Genomic DNA, 13,606 nt, shown 5'->3' on the forward strand with positions numbered 1-13,606 from the left:
GTACACAGCTTAATTCAAGCATAAGAAGCAGGAAAACCTTGTTAGGGAGAAAGTTGAGGCAAGCAAGTATTAGAAAAGGCAATTGGCTCACATTTAACTGCTCCATTGCACAATGATGATGATGCTAAACAGTAGTGATAAAAGCAAATGACTGCAGAAAAGCACCTTCTCCAGAACTAGCAGAGCTGACTTGCACTCCTGTAGCTCTGCCTGGGTCCCAATTCGCTGCCCCTCTGCATTGATTCTTCTTGTAAGCATGGGTAGTTCTGTATTTCCCTTTCCGAATGGGCTTGAATCGCTGCTCTCCTCTTGTCACCTGGCCATCTCAATCAGCGAATCTCCTACAATGGGCAGAACAGCAGCTAAATCTAAATATACATTAGAGGAAATTGTGGACAAAGGCAGAAGTGTGCATGATGCTAAACTTGACTTTACTTGCTTGGTAGTTTTTTATTAAAACTTCACGTTTTTCTATCAGAAAATCTCAGGTACTGTTCTGGCTCAAGGGACTTATGGGGCTGGCCAGAGTTGCTGGACTTGGGGGTGGGCTGGGCTGCTGGATTTACAGCTGAGCCTACATAAATAACAAAGGTGCAGCTCTTTTGTATAAATATGTTGCCTGTATATATTTGATTTTTATAATGTATACATCATCATGACGTTGAGAGGTAGGTATCTAAACTGTGTGTGAATTTATGATCAAATGTGGCCTGAAACACAATGGACTTGGGTTCTAAGCCTGATAGAACCCTGCTATTGGTTACGGAGTATCAGATATAGGTAACCAAACACCAACCCTGCTTGTGTAGGAGGCTTCCGGGTGTTCTAGCTTGCTTGCGGCATCTCAGCAGTTTCATAGTCTTGAGTAAAGGGTGTAGGGGTTTCTTGTTCAGCTGCATTAATAGGCAGGTCTCCAATACACCCATAATCATTAGGACAAAGACACCTATGAAAAACATCACTGCAAAAGGAGACAAAGAATATGTGCTTCATAAACTCTCTGCCTTACTTCTTCTAGATCCATAATTCTATCTACTGTGGGCTTCTGCTTCATAGAAGAAATATAGTTCCCCAAGTTCAGAAACTGCTCTGAATAGGACTTCTAGTATTACAGCTCAATCACAGTGACTAGTGTTCCTCTTCTTACTATCTTTGAACAGGTGACATATTTGTACTCTGCTCTCTTCCTTACATCCAGTGCATGTCTAATATAAAGTGAGTTTTACTCAATATAGACAAGTACCTATTATGGGTGGGTCATCGGAAGAAGTGGGAAGGATGTCCTTAAGAATCACAGCTAACACAGACTCTCCAATGATGAGTGACAGCTGGAAGCTGATCTTGTCCCCGTAAGAGCTGTCACTGAACAAAATAGCCATATCCAATAAATAGAGAGCACATGTTGGGAAGATAAGGTTCAAAACGTATAAAATGGGTCGTCTCTTCATGGAGATCTAGAGGGAACAAGACAAACATGAAATAACAGACTGGCCTGGATTAATGCTGGTCTCGATGGGATAAGACTGATGCCTCCAACTGTGAAGATAAGAACGGCCATAGTGGGTCAGACCAAAGGTCTATCTAGCCCAGTATCCTGTCTTCTGACAGTGACTAATGCCAGGTGCCCTGGAGGGAATGAACAGAACAGGTAATCGTCAAACGATCCATCCCCTGCTGTCCGTTCTCAGCATCTGGAGGTTAGGGACACCATCCCTGCCCATTCTGGCTATTATCCATTGACTGACCTATGCTCCAGTGGGGAAGGGATAGCTTAGTGATTTGTGCATTGGTCTGCTAAACCCAGGATTGAGAGTTTAATCCTTGAGGGGCCATTTAGGGAACGGGGGTAAAAATCTGTCTGGGGATTAGTCCTGCTTTAAGCAGGGGGTTGGACTAGATGACCTTCTGAGGTCCCTTCCAAACCTAATATTCTATGTTTCTAACTTATCTAGCTTTTTTTTTAACTGTTATTGTCTTAGCCATCACAACATCCTCTGGCAAGGAGTTCCAGAGATTGACCGTGATGTTGTGTGAAAAAAAAACAACTTCCTCTTGCTTGTTTTAAACCTGCTGTCTATTCATTTCATTGGGTAATCCCTAGTTCTTGTGTAATGGGAAAGAGTAAAGAACACTTCCTTATTGACTTTCTCCACACCAGTCATGGTTTTATAGACCTCTATCATATCTCCCCTTAGTCGTCTCTTTTCCAAGTTGAAAAATCCCAGTCTTATTAATCTCTCCCCATATGGAAGCCATTCCATACCGCTAATCATTTTTGTTGCCTTCCTCTGAACTTTTCCTATTCCAATATATTATTTTTATTTTAGATGGGGTGACCACATCTTCATGCAGTATTCAAGATGTGGGTGTACGATGGCTTTACATAGAGACAATATTTATTCCTAACCTTTGTTTCCTATCTTTTAATCAGTTCCCAATCCATGAGAGGAACTTCTCTCTTATCCCATGGCAGCTTAACTCTCCAACTGTGGTTGGAATCCAGGCTACCATTTTCAACTCAAAGGCGGGAACAGGCCCCAGTGGGCTTCCTACCCTCTAGTGCAGTCCAAATGTTAAGTGCCAGCCTTAAACACTCACCCTCATCCTGTCCCCGGCTTTCTTTCCTTGCTTGCTTACCGTCATTTCCTGCTTGCTAATCCCAACTTCCCATCCTCTCATAGTCTGACCCTTATTCCACCTGTCCTGTTAACTTTTTCTTACCTGCCCATCTCTTTCTACCACCTACTTCCCACCACTTCACCTAACCCTCTTTGCCCTCATTTTGGGTGGAGCCCTATGGCTTCTATGCACTCTTGCTATTTTCCTACTGGTATTCTCTTTATGAATATTCAAGCACAGGTGCCCATTGAATACATATGCCCTCACTGGTCTGGGTTTTTTTTCCTTCTACTCCCCTAAACACACACATTGAAATGGGAGCAAACAAAAAGGTCCATCTAGTGCAGTAAGCTGTCTGAGTGGCCTATAATAGATGCCTCAAAGGAAGATGAAAACCATCTTCAGCTGGTATAAATCAGTGTATCTCCAGTAATGTCAGTGGGGCTATAGCAATTTGTACCTACTGAGGATCTGGACCCATAACTGTAGTGCTGTATCATGGAAGTGTTTTTGTTACCAGCTATGAAGTAATCCAGCGACTTGCTACCATTCATGTATGACCCCATGTGCTCCTATGAGAGCTGTACTGTCAAAGTTCATTTTGCTAAAACATGATCTGGCTTGCACAGTAGGCTGCTTTGGTTCCACCCTCTTTTTGGTCTTGCCTCTTGCTTTGTTAGAAGCAAGTTGCTCGGAATGTGGCAATGGAACTGGTACCACGAATTGTCTTGGGGACACGTGCTGCTGGGATTTGTGAGACTGCTGTAATTCTCCCATGTAGACATGTGAGTTGCCTATTTCCTCCATGAACTCCTTGCCAAAAAGAGCACTTGGTATGAACAGCAGATCGTGCCCTTTCTTGATTTAGCTCTACAGATCTGCTATTGTAGAGGTCAGGCAAATGCTGCAGAGGTGCCACATTCCGAGACTTCCATTTAGAGGTATGTAACTTTCTTTTTTATCAGATCATTCTGGTTTGAGATTTTGAACTCCCACAAAATTGCTACGGTAGCAATACTAACTCTTGGATGTAAGCAAATAATATTTATCTCACTGGACCTTTTCTTAAAATACCTATACTTTATAAAGTGCTTTGCCTTCTAGGGAATGTGTATGTGTAATTATGGGGGTTAGTCCTTGAAAGATGACTAGATTTTGCTTGGGTTGTGTTTTTAGTTTTTGTAGCTTAGCCCTGATGTTCTGAAGGGCATGTTTATGATATTTCAATGAATGAAATATACAATGTATGAAATACACTGATGATGCAATACCTCATAGGTGATCACAACGAACTCTTCTTCCTCTAGTAACTCCATGTATTGTATGATGTTTATGTTCGTGAACTTCCATTCTCCATTGGTCAGGTGATAAAGTTGGCTTTGTTCGTTCGCCTCTTCTGTTGTCTGATTGGACAGGAATATAATGTCTGTTGCTATTTGAGGAAAGAAAGTGAACACAGAATGGTTAAAAGGTGGCTCCTTTCTCAGTTCAAGGAGTTCAGATCAGCCACCATAGTCCAGGTGTGTATTCAAAAGGAGGGAAGAGACGATTAGGATCCCTCGCCCTGGTGGAAAAATTACATCTCTTGCCCAAAACAGAACTGGTGCAAAGGTCACTGCTTAAATGGGAGCAAATGTCTGCTGACAGTAGGAGTTTCATAACTCCATTGGTCTTGGATACCTGGTTGAATTCTGTCTCCCATCTTATGGTCTTGATCCAAATCCTGTTGAAGTCAGTGGCAGTCTTTCCACTGACTCCAGTGAGCTTTAGATCATGCACTTAGAGGAGCAGTTGGAGGTGGCTGTCTTTTTCCTGTGCTTCCGTAAGTACTTGAGAGTAGCTGCTATCTGGCCCTCTTCTGCACAGACTCACTGCAAGCACATTCCTTTAGCTACAGAAGGATGATCCTTAAGGTGGCAATTGTGCAAATGGAGCATTTTCTTAGGAAAAATATCTAGGTCTTGATACCAAGATGGCTAGCCCCCTTTCCTGGAATGTTTCACTTCCGAATGTGAAGTGGGTGACCTTACTACTTGCATTCCTAGCAAAGAGTTTCCTCTTCAAATTGTGGCTGGCTGACTTTCTGGAAGAGCTGCTTTAGTCAAACACAAGTTATTGGGCTCAATTCACGGGTAACTGAGTGGCATTTGATGGCCTGTGATAAACAGAAGGTTAGACTAGATGATCTAATGGTTCCTTCTGCCTTTAAACTCTAGGAATGTCATGAAAAATTTGCTACTTTTAGTTTAACGAAGCCAGTTATTTTTCAAGTGAAACTGAATTATTAGAATAGTTGTAGCTAAATGGACACCTGTTCTATGCAAACAATAAAAGATCATGCTTGAAAGTAAGTCTTGCCTCTCCATTTCTGCGACTACCATGGGGATAAAATAAGAGAGCATGCACCAGTCCAGACCTAGATCTCTACCCTGGAACTCAAATCTCTAAGTCTGGGTCCATTCTGCAGCCCTTTCTCAGTCATGTGAGTAGTCCTCTCAACTTCAGCCCTTGGAGTTTTATTTTGAATCTAGACCCTCATGCACATTTTAAGGACTCTAGACCTTGCAAATTCTTATACAAGTAATCCCTATTGCAGTCAGTGGGACTAGTCATTTGACTATGCTACCACTGCTATGAGTAAAGGCTTTGCAGAGGCAGATTCTGGATTCTTTCAAGGATATTCATATAGGAGACTCCATAGGGGGAGATCATGCCATAGCCCAGTTTCCCTCTTGCGTTATAATTTTTCTTTAACACAGTGGACACTGAGTAATGAACATAAAAATTCAATGGCAGATCAAACCTGTGATCCAACTAGTTCATTGTCTTGTTGCGGACTGTGGCCAGCACCAGCAAATCCAGTCTAGTTATAGTAAAAGTGAATAAGAATGGACATACCTCGATAATTTATTGTGAAGAGGGTTATCCTGCACGTCTGGATGTCAAATGGAAACTTGTGCATCTCCAAGTTGCATGCTATGGTGACATGGTGCTGTTGGGTTGTGCTAACAATGCCATTGTGAGTGATGGACAGAAAGGGCCTGTTGAGTGATTTCTTTTCATCCACTCTGAACAACAACAAAAAGTAAAATGACAGAATGCTTGTTGTAGATCGAAGATAATATTTTTTTTGCAAACTTTTTTGTTAGTCTGACTTTGAATGGTCAGTGAACCCTACTTAATAGAACAGGAAACAGAAGAGAGAGGGTGAGTGACAGTGAGTAACCAGGGATGAGAGATTTAAAACAAACAGGGGAGGACAAAAATGCTGTGGGAGGAGATAGGAGAGATGGGAAGAGGAACCGCAAGCAGAGAAGGTCTGGGGCGCAGAGAAGGGCTGATAATCCCCATCTACACCAAGACTTGCCGTGCACCCCATTAACATGCCAGATGAGATAGGAAAGACATACAAGGACATATGAACCACTTGCCCCATTGGACCAGGGACTGTTGGCCTAATTCTGATCTCACACTGCTTCTACCCTCTAACTATTGAATTCTGCTGAATTACTCCTGATTTCCACCATGTAAATAAGGGCAGAATCAGGCCCTATATCGTTATTTGTGTCTTGTGCAGTGCTGAGCACATCGCTGCTTCTTAACAAATAATATTTAATTGTTTAGAGACAATACCAAATATCATAGTACAGCGGGCATCTCCTGCACCTCCAGAATCAACAGTGACAGGACCCACTAAGATATGCTGTTGGAGTCTGTCTCCTTTTGATTGGCTTCCCTGTCTGTCAGATTTCGCATAGCCTGCACATGCTCCACTAGTGCCCCCTCACTCAGGAACTGAAAAAAACCCATTTTATTTAATGAATGTTTTCAAATTGTCATGAGATCAGTTAATTGGTTCTTAGTTATTCCGGCGCCTCCCCCCCAAAACCTTTGCTTATGTGAGTAATCCTCACTCAGATGAGTTAGTCCCATTGATTTCAGTGGCATCAATAATGTCCCTTGTAATAATCCCTCTTAGGGAAGCAAGTTGAAGTCAGCCAAGGAGAGTCTTACTGTTCAAGAATGATGATATATGGGGACCAAAAGGTATCCACTGGCAGATCGAATTCGTAAATGTTACAGAAATCCTGAGGATTCCAAGTTGCAAAGACATTTTTCCACTTCTGGAGGAAAGAAAAATCACAGAATGGAAACAATTTCTGGACTCACAGCACACAGGAAATAGCTTTGATTTTACAGAAAATAGCTCTTACCATAGTCAATATGAAATAGACAGTGACAGTTTGAAGCTTTTCAGTCTAGAGAAGCAAAATTGGAAAGTGATTATCATGATTTCATTTACTAAGATAGGTACAGAACTTAGAGACTGTTCAGCGTTCTTCTTACAATGATGGCGTGATGTGTGTCCAAGATAGGAGAAAATCAGGGCAGACCAATAACGTACTTTTCTTGGTCTTACAAACTGAGGCGTAGATGGGAAGGGTAAAGTTCAATGTTTGGAAAAAATAGTTGCCTGATAGAATACACCTGGCTATGTAAATCTGTATTGGGACAGGATCCGGAGCAGGAGAAATATTGCAACACGGCTCAGGGAAATTAAGTCTACAGAATCTGATCCCTGATATATAAGGAAGGCAAAACCAAACAAGAATTACCAAGTCTCTCCTCACTCTTCCTTACCCCCCGCTCACTTTGCTGTAACACTGGCTAATAACATGTGTAACCCTTCTGCCCCTCTGAGTTGGCAGCAACAAGGGCCGGGTTCAGTATCCAGGGGTTCCGTTTCAANTGGACGCACAATGCCGAATTACTGTGCCTAGTGTGGCTGCATGAAATCGAATTTACAATACTAGTTTTATAAAACCGATTTTAGCAAATTCGATTTTATCCCGTAGTGTAGACGTGGCCTGAGACTAGTCATTTGGCTAAGCTGTCCACTCCTGGGAGTAAAGGCTTTGCAGAGGAAGATCCTGGATTCTTCCAGAGATATGCATATAGGAGACTCCATAGTGGGAGATCATGCTATGGCCCAGTTTTTCCCTTGTGCCATAATTTTTTTTTAGCGCAATGGACACTGTTGAGTAGTGAACATAAAAATGTCAATAGTAGATCAGACCTGTGATCCATCTAGTCCATTGACTAGTTGAGGACAGTGGCCAGCACCAGCCAATCCAGACTAGTTGTAGTAAAAGTGAATAAGAATGGACATACCTGAATACATAACTGGGGATATGCTCATGTTGCACGTCTGGGTGTCAAATGGAAATTGGTACATCTCCAAGCTGCATGTTATGGTGACCTGATGCTGTTGGATTGTACTAACGATGCCGTTGTGAGTAATGGATACAAGGGGCCTGCTGAGGGATTTCTCTTCATCCACTCTGAAGGAACCAATGATTCAACAACAATGAAAAGTAAAATGACAGAATGCTTGTTGCAGATCTAAAACAATATTTTTTTGCAAACTCACTGTTAGTCTGACTTTGAATGGTCAGTGAACCTTACTACATATAACAGGAAACAAAAGAGAGAGAGTGAGCAACAGCGAGTAACCAGGGATGAGAGATTTTAAACAAACGGGAGGACAAAAAGGCTGTGGGAGGAGATACGAGAGATGGGAAGAGAGAAAGCAAGCAGAGAAAGTCTGGGGCACAGAGAAGGGCTGATAATCCTCATCTACACCAAGACTTGTAGTGCACCCCATTAGCATGCTAGATGAGACAGGAAAGACATACAAGGACATATGACCCACTTGCCCCATTGGACCAGGGACTGTTGGCCTAATTCTGATCTCACTCTGCTTCTACCCTCTAACTGAATTACTCCTGATTTCTGTCATGTAAGTGAGAGCAGAATCAGGAACTATGTTTTTATTTGTGTCTTGTGCAGTGCTGAGCACACTTTTGCGGCTTAACAAATAATCCTTAATAATTAACCATTTAGGGACAATACCAAATATCATAATACAGTGGGCATCTCCTGGACCTCCAGAATAAACAGTGACAGAAGCCTCTAAGATACATTGTTGGAGTCTGTCTCCTTTTGATTGGCTTCCTTGTCTCTCAGATAGTTTTTCATAGCCTGCACATGCTCTACTAGTGCCCCCTCACTCAGGGACTAAAAAAACCCACAGTTTTATTTAATGAATATTTTCCTACTGTAGCATGAGATCAGGTAATTGATTCTTAGCTATTTCATACCCCCTCTTCTCCCACACAATTCATCCTGCAAAACCTTTCCTTATGTGAGTAATCCTCACTCAGATGAGTCAGTCCCATTGATCTCACTGACACCAATCATGTCCCTTGTAATTATCCCTCTTGTGGAAGCAAGTTGAAATTAGCCAAGGAGAGTCTTACTGTTCAAAAATGACGATATATGGGGACCAAAATGTATCCACTGGCAGAACGAGTTTGGAAATGTTACAGAAATCCTGAGGATTCCAAGTCACAAAGACATTTTTCCACTTCTAGAGGAAAGAAAATCATAGAATGGAAACAATTTCTGGACTCACAGCACACAGGAAATAGCTTTGATTTTATAGAAGATAGCTCTTACCATGGTCACTAAGAAATAGATAGTGACAGTTTGTAGCTTTTCAGTCTAGAGAAACAAAATGAGAAAGTGATTATCCTGATTTCATTAACTAAGGTAGGTGCAGAGCTTGGAGGCTGTTCACCATTTTTCTTACAATGAAGGTGTGATGGGTGTCAGAGATATGAGAAAATCAGGTCAGGGCAATAACTTACTGTTCTTGGTCTTATCCTCCCATTCTACTCTCCAGCTGTAAGATTCAATGTTTGGAAAAAATAGTTGCCTGATAGAATACACCTGCCTATGTAAATCTGTGCTAGGAGAGGATCCAGAGCAGTAGAATGGGAGAAGATTTGCAACATGGCTCAGGGAAATAGAGTCTACAGAATCTGATGATAAGAATGGCCTTACTGCGTCAGACCAAAGGTCCATCTAGTCCAGTATCCTGTCTTCTGACCGGGGCCAGGGCCAAGTGCCTCAGAGGGAATGAACAGAACAGGTAATTATCAAGTGATCCATCCCCGGCTGCTCATTCCCAGCTTCTGACAAACAGGTCCCTGATATATAAGAAGGGAAAAACTAAGTATCTACTCACTCTCCCTACTCCCACAACTCCACTTTGCTGTAATACCAGATAATAATGTGGGTTTCCTTCACCCAGGCTAAGCAGAGGGTGGTGTTTCCCTTGTAAGAGGCGCTTTTGTGTGTGTGTGGTGTGTGTGGAGGAAACAAAAAGAAAGAAGTTCTGATGACATCCAAATTAAGGGCTAAATTCCTGAATATTCTTGGACAATTTTGCAGTGCCTTGGCAGCACAGGGCAGCTTAATAGGCTAATTAAAAAGTTGATAGGAGGCTGCTATAGAAATGAATTTTGCCCTGGACTTTAAAACAAACAGGAGGACAAAAAGGCTGTGGGAGGAGATAGGAGAGACAGGCAGAGAGCTCATTTTAATGTGACATCTGTTCAATATGTGATCACTAAAATGATTTTAAACAACTCTCTGATTTGTGCGGATGTGACAAACTATTTTACACCTGGCACCTCTAAGAAACATTGCTCTGGATTCTACTTTCAAACCACAGCCATGAAGTTGAGAGAAGGTCAGTAGAAGACCGAATGTTTGGGTTCTACTCTCTCACATCAGTGACAGTAACTGGAGTTACTCCCGATTTCTGCTGATATGAGTGAGAGAAGGATCCCTTATTTACTCTAGGATCATCAGCTGCCTCAACTTGTCAATTTAACAATATTTCCTACTATACAGAATAATAAAGAGGTTTGTTTTCTTACCACCAAGAGGATGGAAAGCAGTATAAATTCTATCTCCACTTTCAATGGCTCTTTCCAATTTTCCTTGGGTATTGTATGTAGTTGGGGTGTCTTTTCAGAGAAGATATTTAGGTACTGAAGAACGTCATCGTACTTACAGAGCTGTTCTGGGGCAGCACCTGTGGAAATAAAATGGAAGTCTGGTTACATCCAAATTCATTTTATCAGAGCAATACCAGGCAGGATCTTAGCATACACCACACAGCCAGCCTGTAGGATGGGAATGCATCAGAGAATAAAAGGCATTGGGCTGTAGCTTTTAGGAAACCACTGTCAGATCTTTGTCCCCTTTCGCACTGGCAGGACTACGGTGCCCGTCTTAATCTTCCTCATCCATGTATGAGAATATATATTACTCATGGGTAATCCAGTGGTTTTCCCCTAGTTCTCCTACAATTTAACCTACCTGTTGCCAAAGACAAAGTGAGAATAGCTAAGATTGTGTCCCACATCATTCCCCTTTTCCTAATGAAGCAAATGGTACAGCTAATGCTACAGCTAGTTGCCAGTGGCTATCAGCTGATATGCAGCTGGTGATTTGATATTAATCAGTGTAGGGAGGAAGTTTATGTAATTGAAGCCTTGTTTTTTTTTATGAAAAATTCAGTGATAATGGCACAAAGCACTCAACTGGCTCTTGGGATCAGCTCGTCAAATTATTGTTACTAAATTGATGTTGTGGGACCAATCCCGTGGTAGGAATAATTTACTTTAACTCCATCATCGCATCATGTTCCCATTATGCCTCTGCCCGTTAGGGCAGTGATGAAGCTCCTCCACTCCTATCTGTTTCTGAGAAGTCTTTCAATAGTTCCCCAATTGAGCCTCAGGTTTTTCAGCTCAACTGCCACAGTTCTTTGCCATGTTGTTTTCAGGCAGCCTCATTTTCGCTTTCCTTCAGGTGTCCATCGTAATGCTATGCTGGTGATGGAAACAGTTTCTATTCGAAGCACATGACCGATCCATCTCTAGCGGCTCTTGGTCATGATGGTGCTCAGATCCTCTTGACTGTGCTCTGTCAATAGGTTTTGGTTTGAGATTGTTCTGGGCCAAAAGATAGAGAGGATTTTTCTGAGGCAGGTTGTATGAAATGAAGACAATTTGGACATGTCACGCTTTCTCATTCTCTGGCATTCTGCACTATAAAGTAGTGTTGAAAGTACGCAGCTCTGATAAATCTTGAGTTTGGTTTTGGTGTTGTATTTTGATGATTTCCAGACTGCATTTAAGCTCCTGAAGGTGTTCCTGGCTTTACAGATTTTGTTCCGGATGTCTTGGTTTGTTCCACTGTCCTAGCAGATGGTGCTGCCCAAGTATGTGAATATTTCTACCTTGGTGAGAACATGATCCTCTATCTGTACTGCTGATGGTGAGGCAATTTTAAAGGTCATGATATCTGTCTTATTACAGTTGACTTTCAGTCCCATTTGCTAGCTGAATATGTTGAGTAGAGTTGTTTTTTCTTGTATATGGTGTTGGGTATGTGATAGGAGAGTGAGATCATCTGCAAAGTCCAGGTCTTCAAGGGATGAGAAGGGTGTCCATTTAATGCCTCTTGGCATATCTTCTGTTGTACGCTGCATTACCTAGTCGATGGCAGTGTTGGAGAGGATTGCAGACATGATACACCCCTGACATATTCCTGTTTTGACTTCAAAACTGTGATCAACACTGCATGTAAAGTTGGAATAGAAGCTTTTGATTATGTTGATTATATGGAAAGGGATTCCATATGCCCACAGAATGCACCATGGGCTGGTCCTGTGAATAATATCAAAAGTCTTCTCAAAGTCTATGAAGTTTATGTAAAGTTGCCATTGCCATTCTAAGCATTGTTCTCTTATGTTTCATAGAGTGAAGATCTGGTCTGTGCATCCATACCCTTTCCGAAAACCGGCTTGCTCTTTTCCGAGAATGTTATCAATTGCCTCTGATAGACATGGACTATGATCTTACACAATACTTTGCTTGGCACAGATAAAAGTGTGATACCAAGCCAGTTATTACAATCATTGAGAGTTCCTTTCTTTGGTATCTTCACTATAACACCATTGGTCCACTCATCTGGCTCTTTTCCCCCTTTTTGATGTAAATAGAGGGGCCAGGATAGATGCTGCTAACTCAGGATTTACCTTGAGTAATTCTGCATTCAAGTTATCCTTGCCAGGAACTTTCCCATTGTTTAAGGAGTTGAGGGCTTGAATGATCTTCCTTAGTTTGGGTGTCTGTGTTGATATCAAGAACTTCTTCTGCCTCCTGGATGTTTGTTTCCTCTTTAGGTGGCTCCTTGTTCAGCAATTCTCTGAAATGCTCTGTCTAGCACATTTCTTGTTTTTTTTCTGTTGTCAGTAGGTGGCCTTGTTTGTCTCTGATAAGAGTGTTTGTTGGTCTCTGTCATTTACCACTGATAAGCCACATCATTTTGTAGACTGTTCCTTGTTCACCATGAACAGCTGCATCCTCTGCTTGTGTTGCCGAATTATCAATATAATGTCCTTTATCTGCCTTCACAAGCCCTTTGACCTCCTGGTGTGCCTTGCTATACTGCTTGTGGTATTTGTCCTTTAGCTTCTGGGATTTTGTGTCAAAACCCATTTTCTTCAGGGCTCGTCTGGTTACTATGGGATTCCATGTGCTGGGTGTAATCCACTCCTTTCTTCTCTTCTGCCTGTAGCCTAGACAGGCTTCACTGCTCTGTTTATAGACTGTTGTTACTTTGTCCCAGTTCTTGTTGATCTTCTTATGACGTTACATCCTGTATTTTTCATAGAAATATTGTTGTGATATGAATATGGCATAACTAAGATATGTTTTATCCAAGAGAGGTCATGTAAGATATCATTGAAAAAGTGGTGGCCAGCACATCCCTCTGCCCACACAGCTTCCTGCAGCCCTCATTGGCCTGGGGCGGTGAACCGCAGCCAGTGGGAGCTGTGATCGGCCGAACTCGTGGATGTGACAGGTAAACAAACTGGCCTGGCCCACCAGGGTGCTTACTCTGGCGGGCCACGTGCACGTGCCAAAGGTTGCCGATCCCTGGTCTATGTCGACCCACACGTCTCAGTTTTAGCTTGATGGAGTTTGGCACAAGGTGGTGGTCACTGCCAACATCTCCCCTTTTCACTTTCACATATGTCAGTGAGCATTCCCATTTGCCATTG

General features: G+C 42.2%; 1 protein-coding gene across 1 annotated transcript; it reads right to left on the minus strand.

The window, feature by feature from the left end:
• Nucleotides 1-63: 63 nt before the first annotated feature.
• Nucleotides 64-10,897, minus strand: LOC116832278 (5-hydroxytryptamine receptor 3A-like). The gene is given in 9 exon segments (XM_075071715.1): nt 64-341; nt 797-961; nt 1,244-1,454; nt 3,891-4,045; nt 5,518-5,687; nt 8,940-9,049; nt 9,139-9,183; nt 10,407-10,564; nt 10,852-10,897. Coding segments are annotated over 9 exon segments (1,308 nt in total). The 3' UTR covers nt 64-93.
• Nucleotides 10,898-13,606: the final 2,709 nt, after the last annotated feature.

The sequence above is a fragment of the Chelonoidis abingdonii genome, chromosome 13 (genome assembly GCF_003597395.2).
Source record: "Chelonoidis abingdonii isolate Lonesome George chromosome 13, CheloAbing_2.0, whole genome shotgun sequence".
Classification (NCBI taxonomy): Eukaryota; Metazoa; Chordata; order Testudines; family Testudinidae; genus Chelonoidis; species Chelonoidis abingdonii.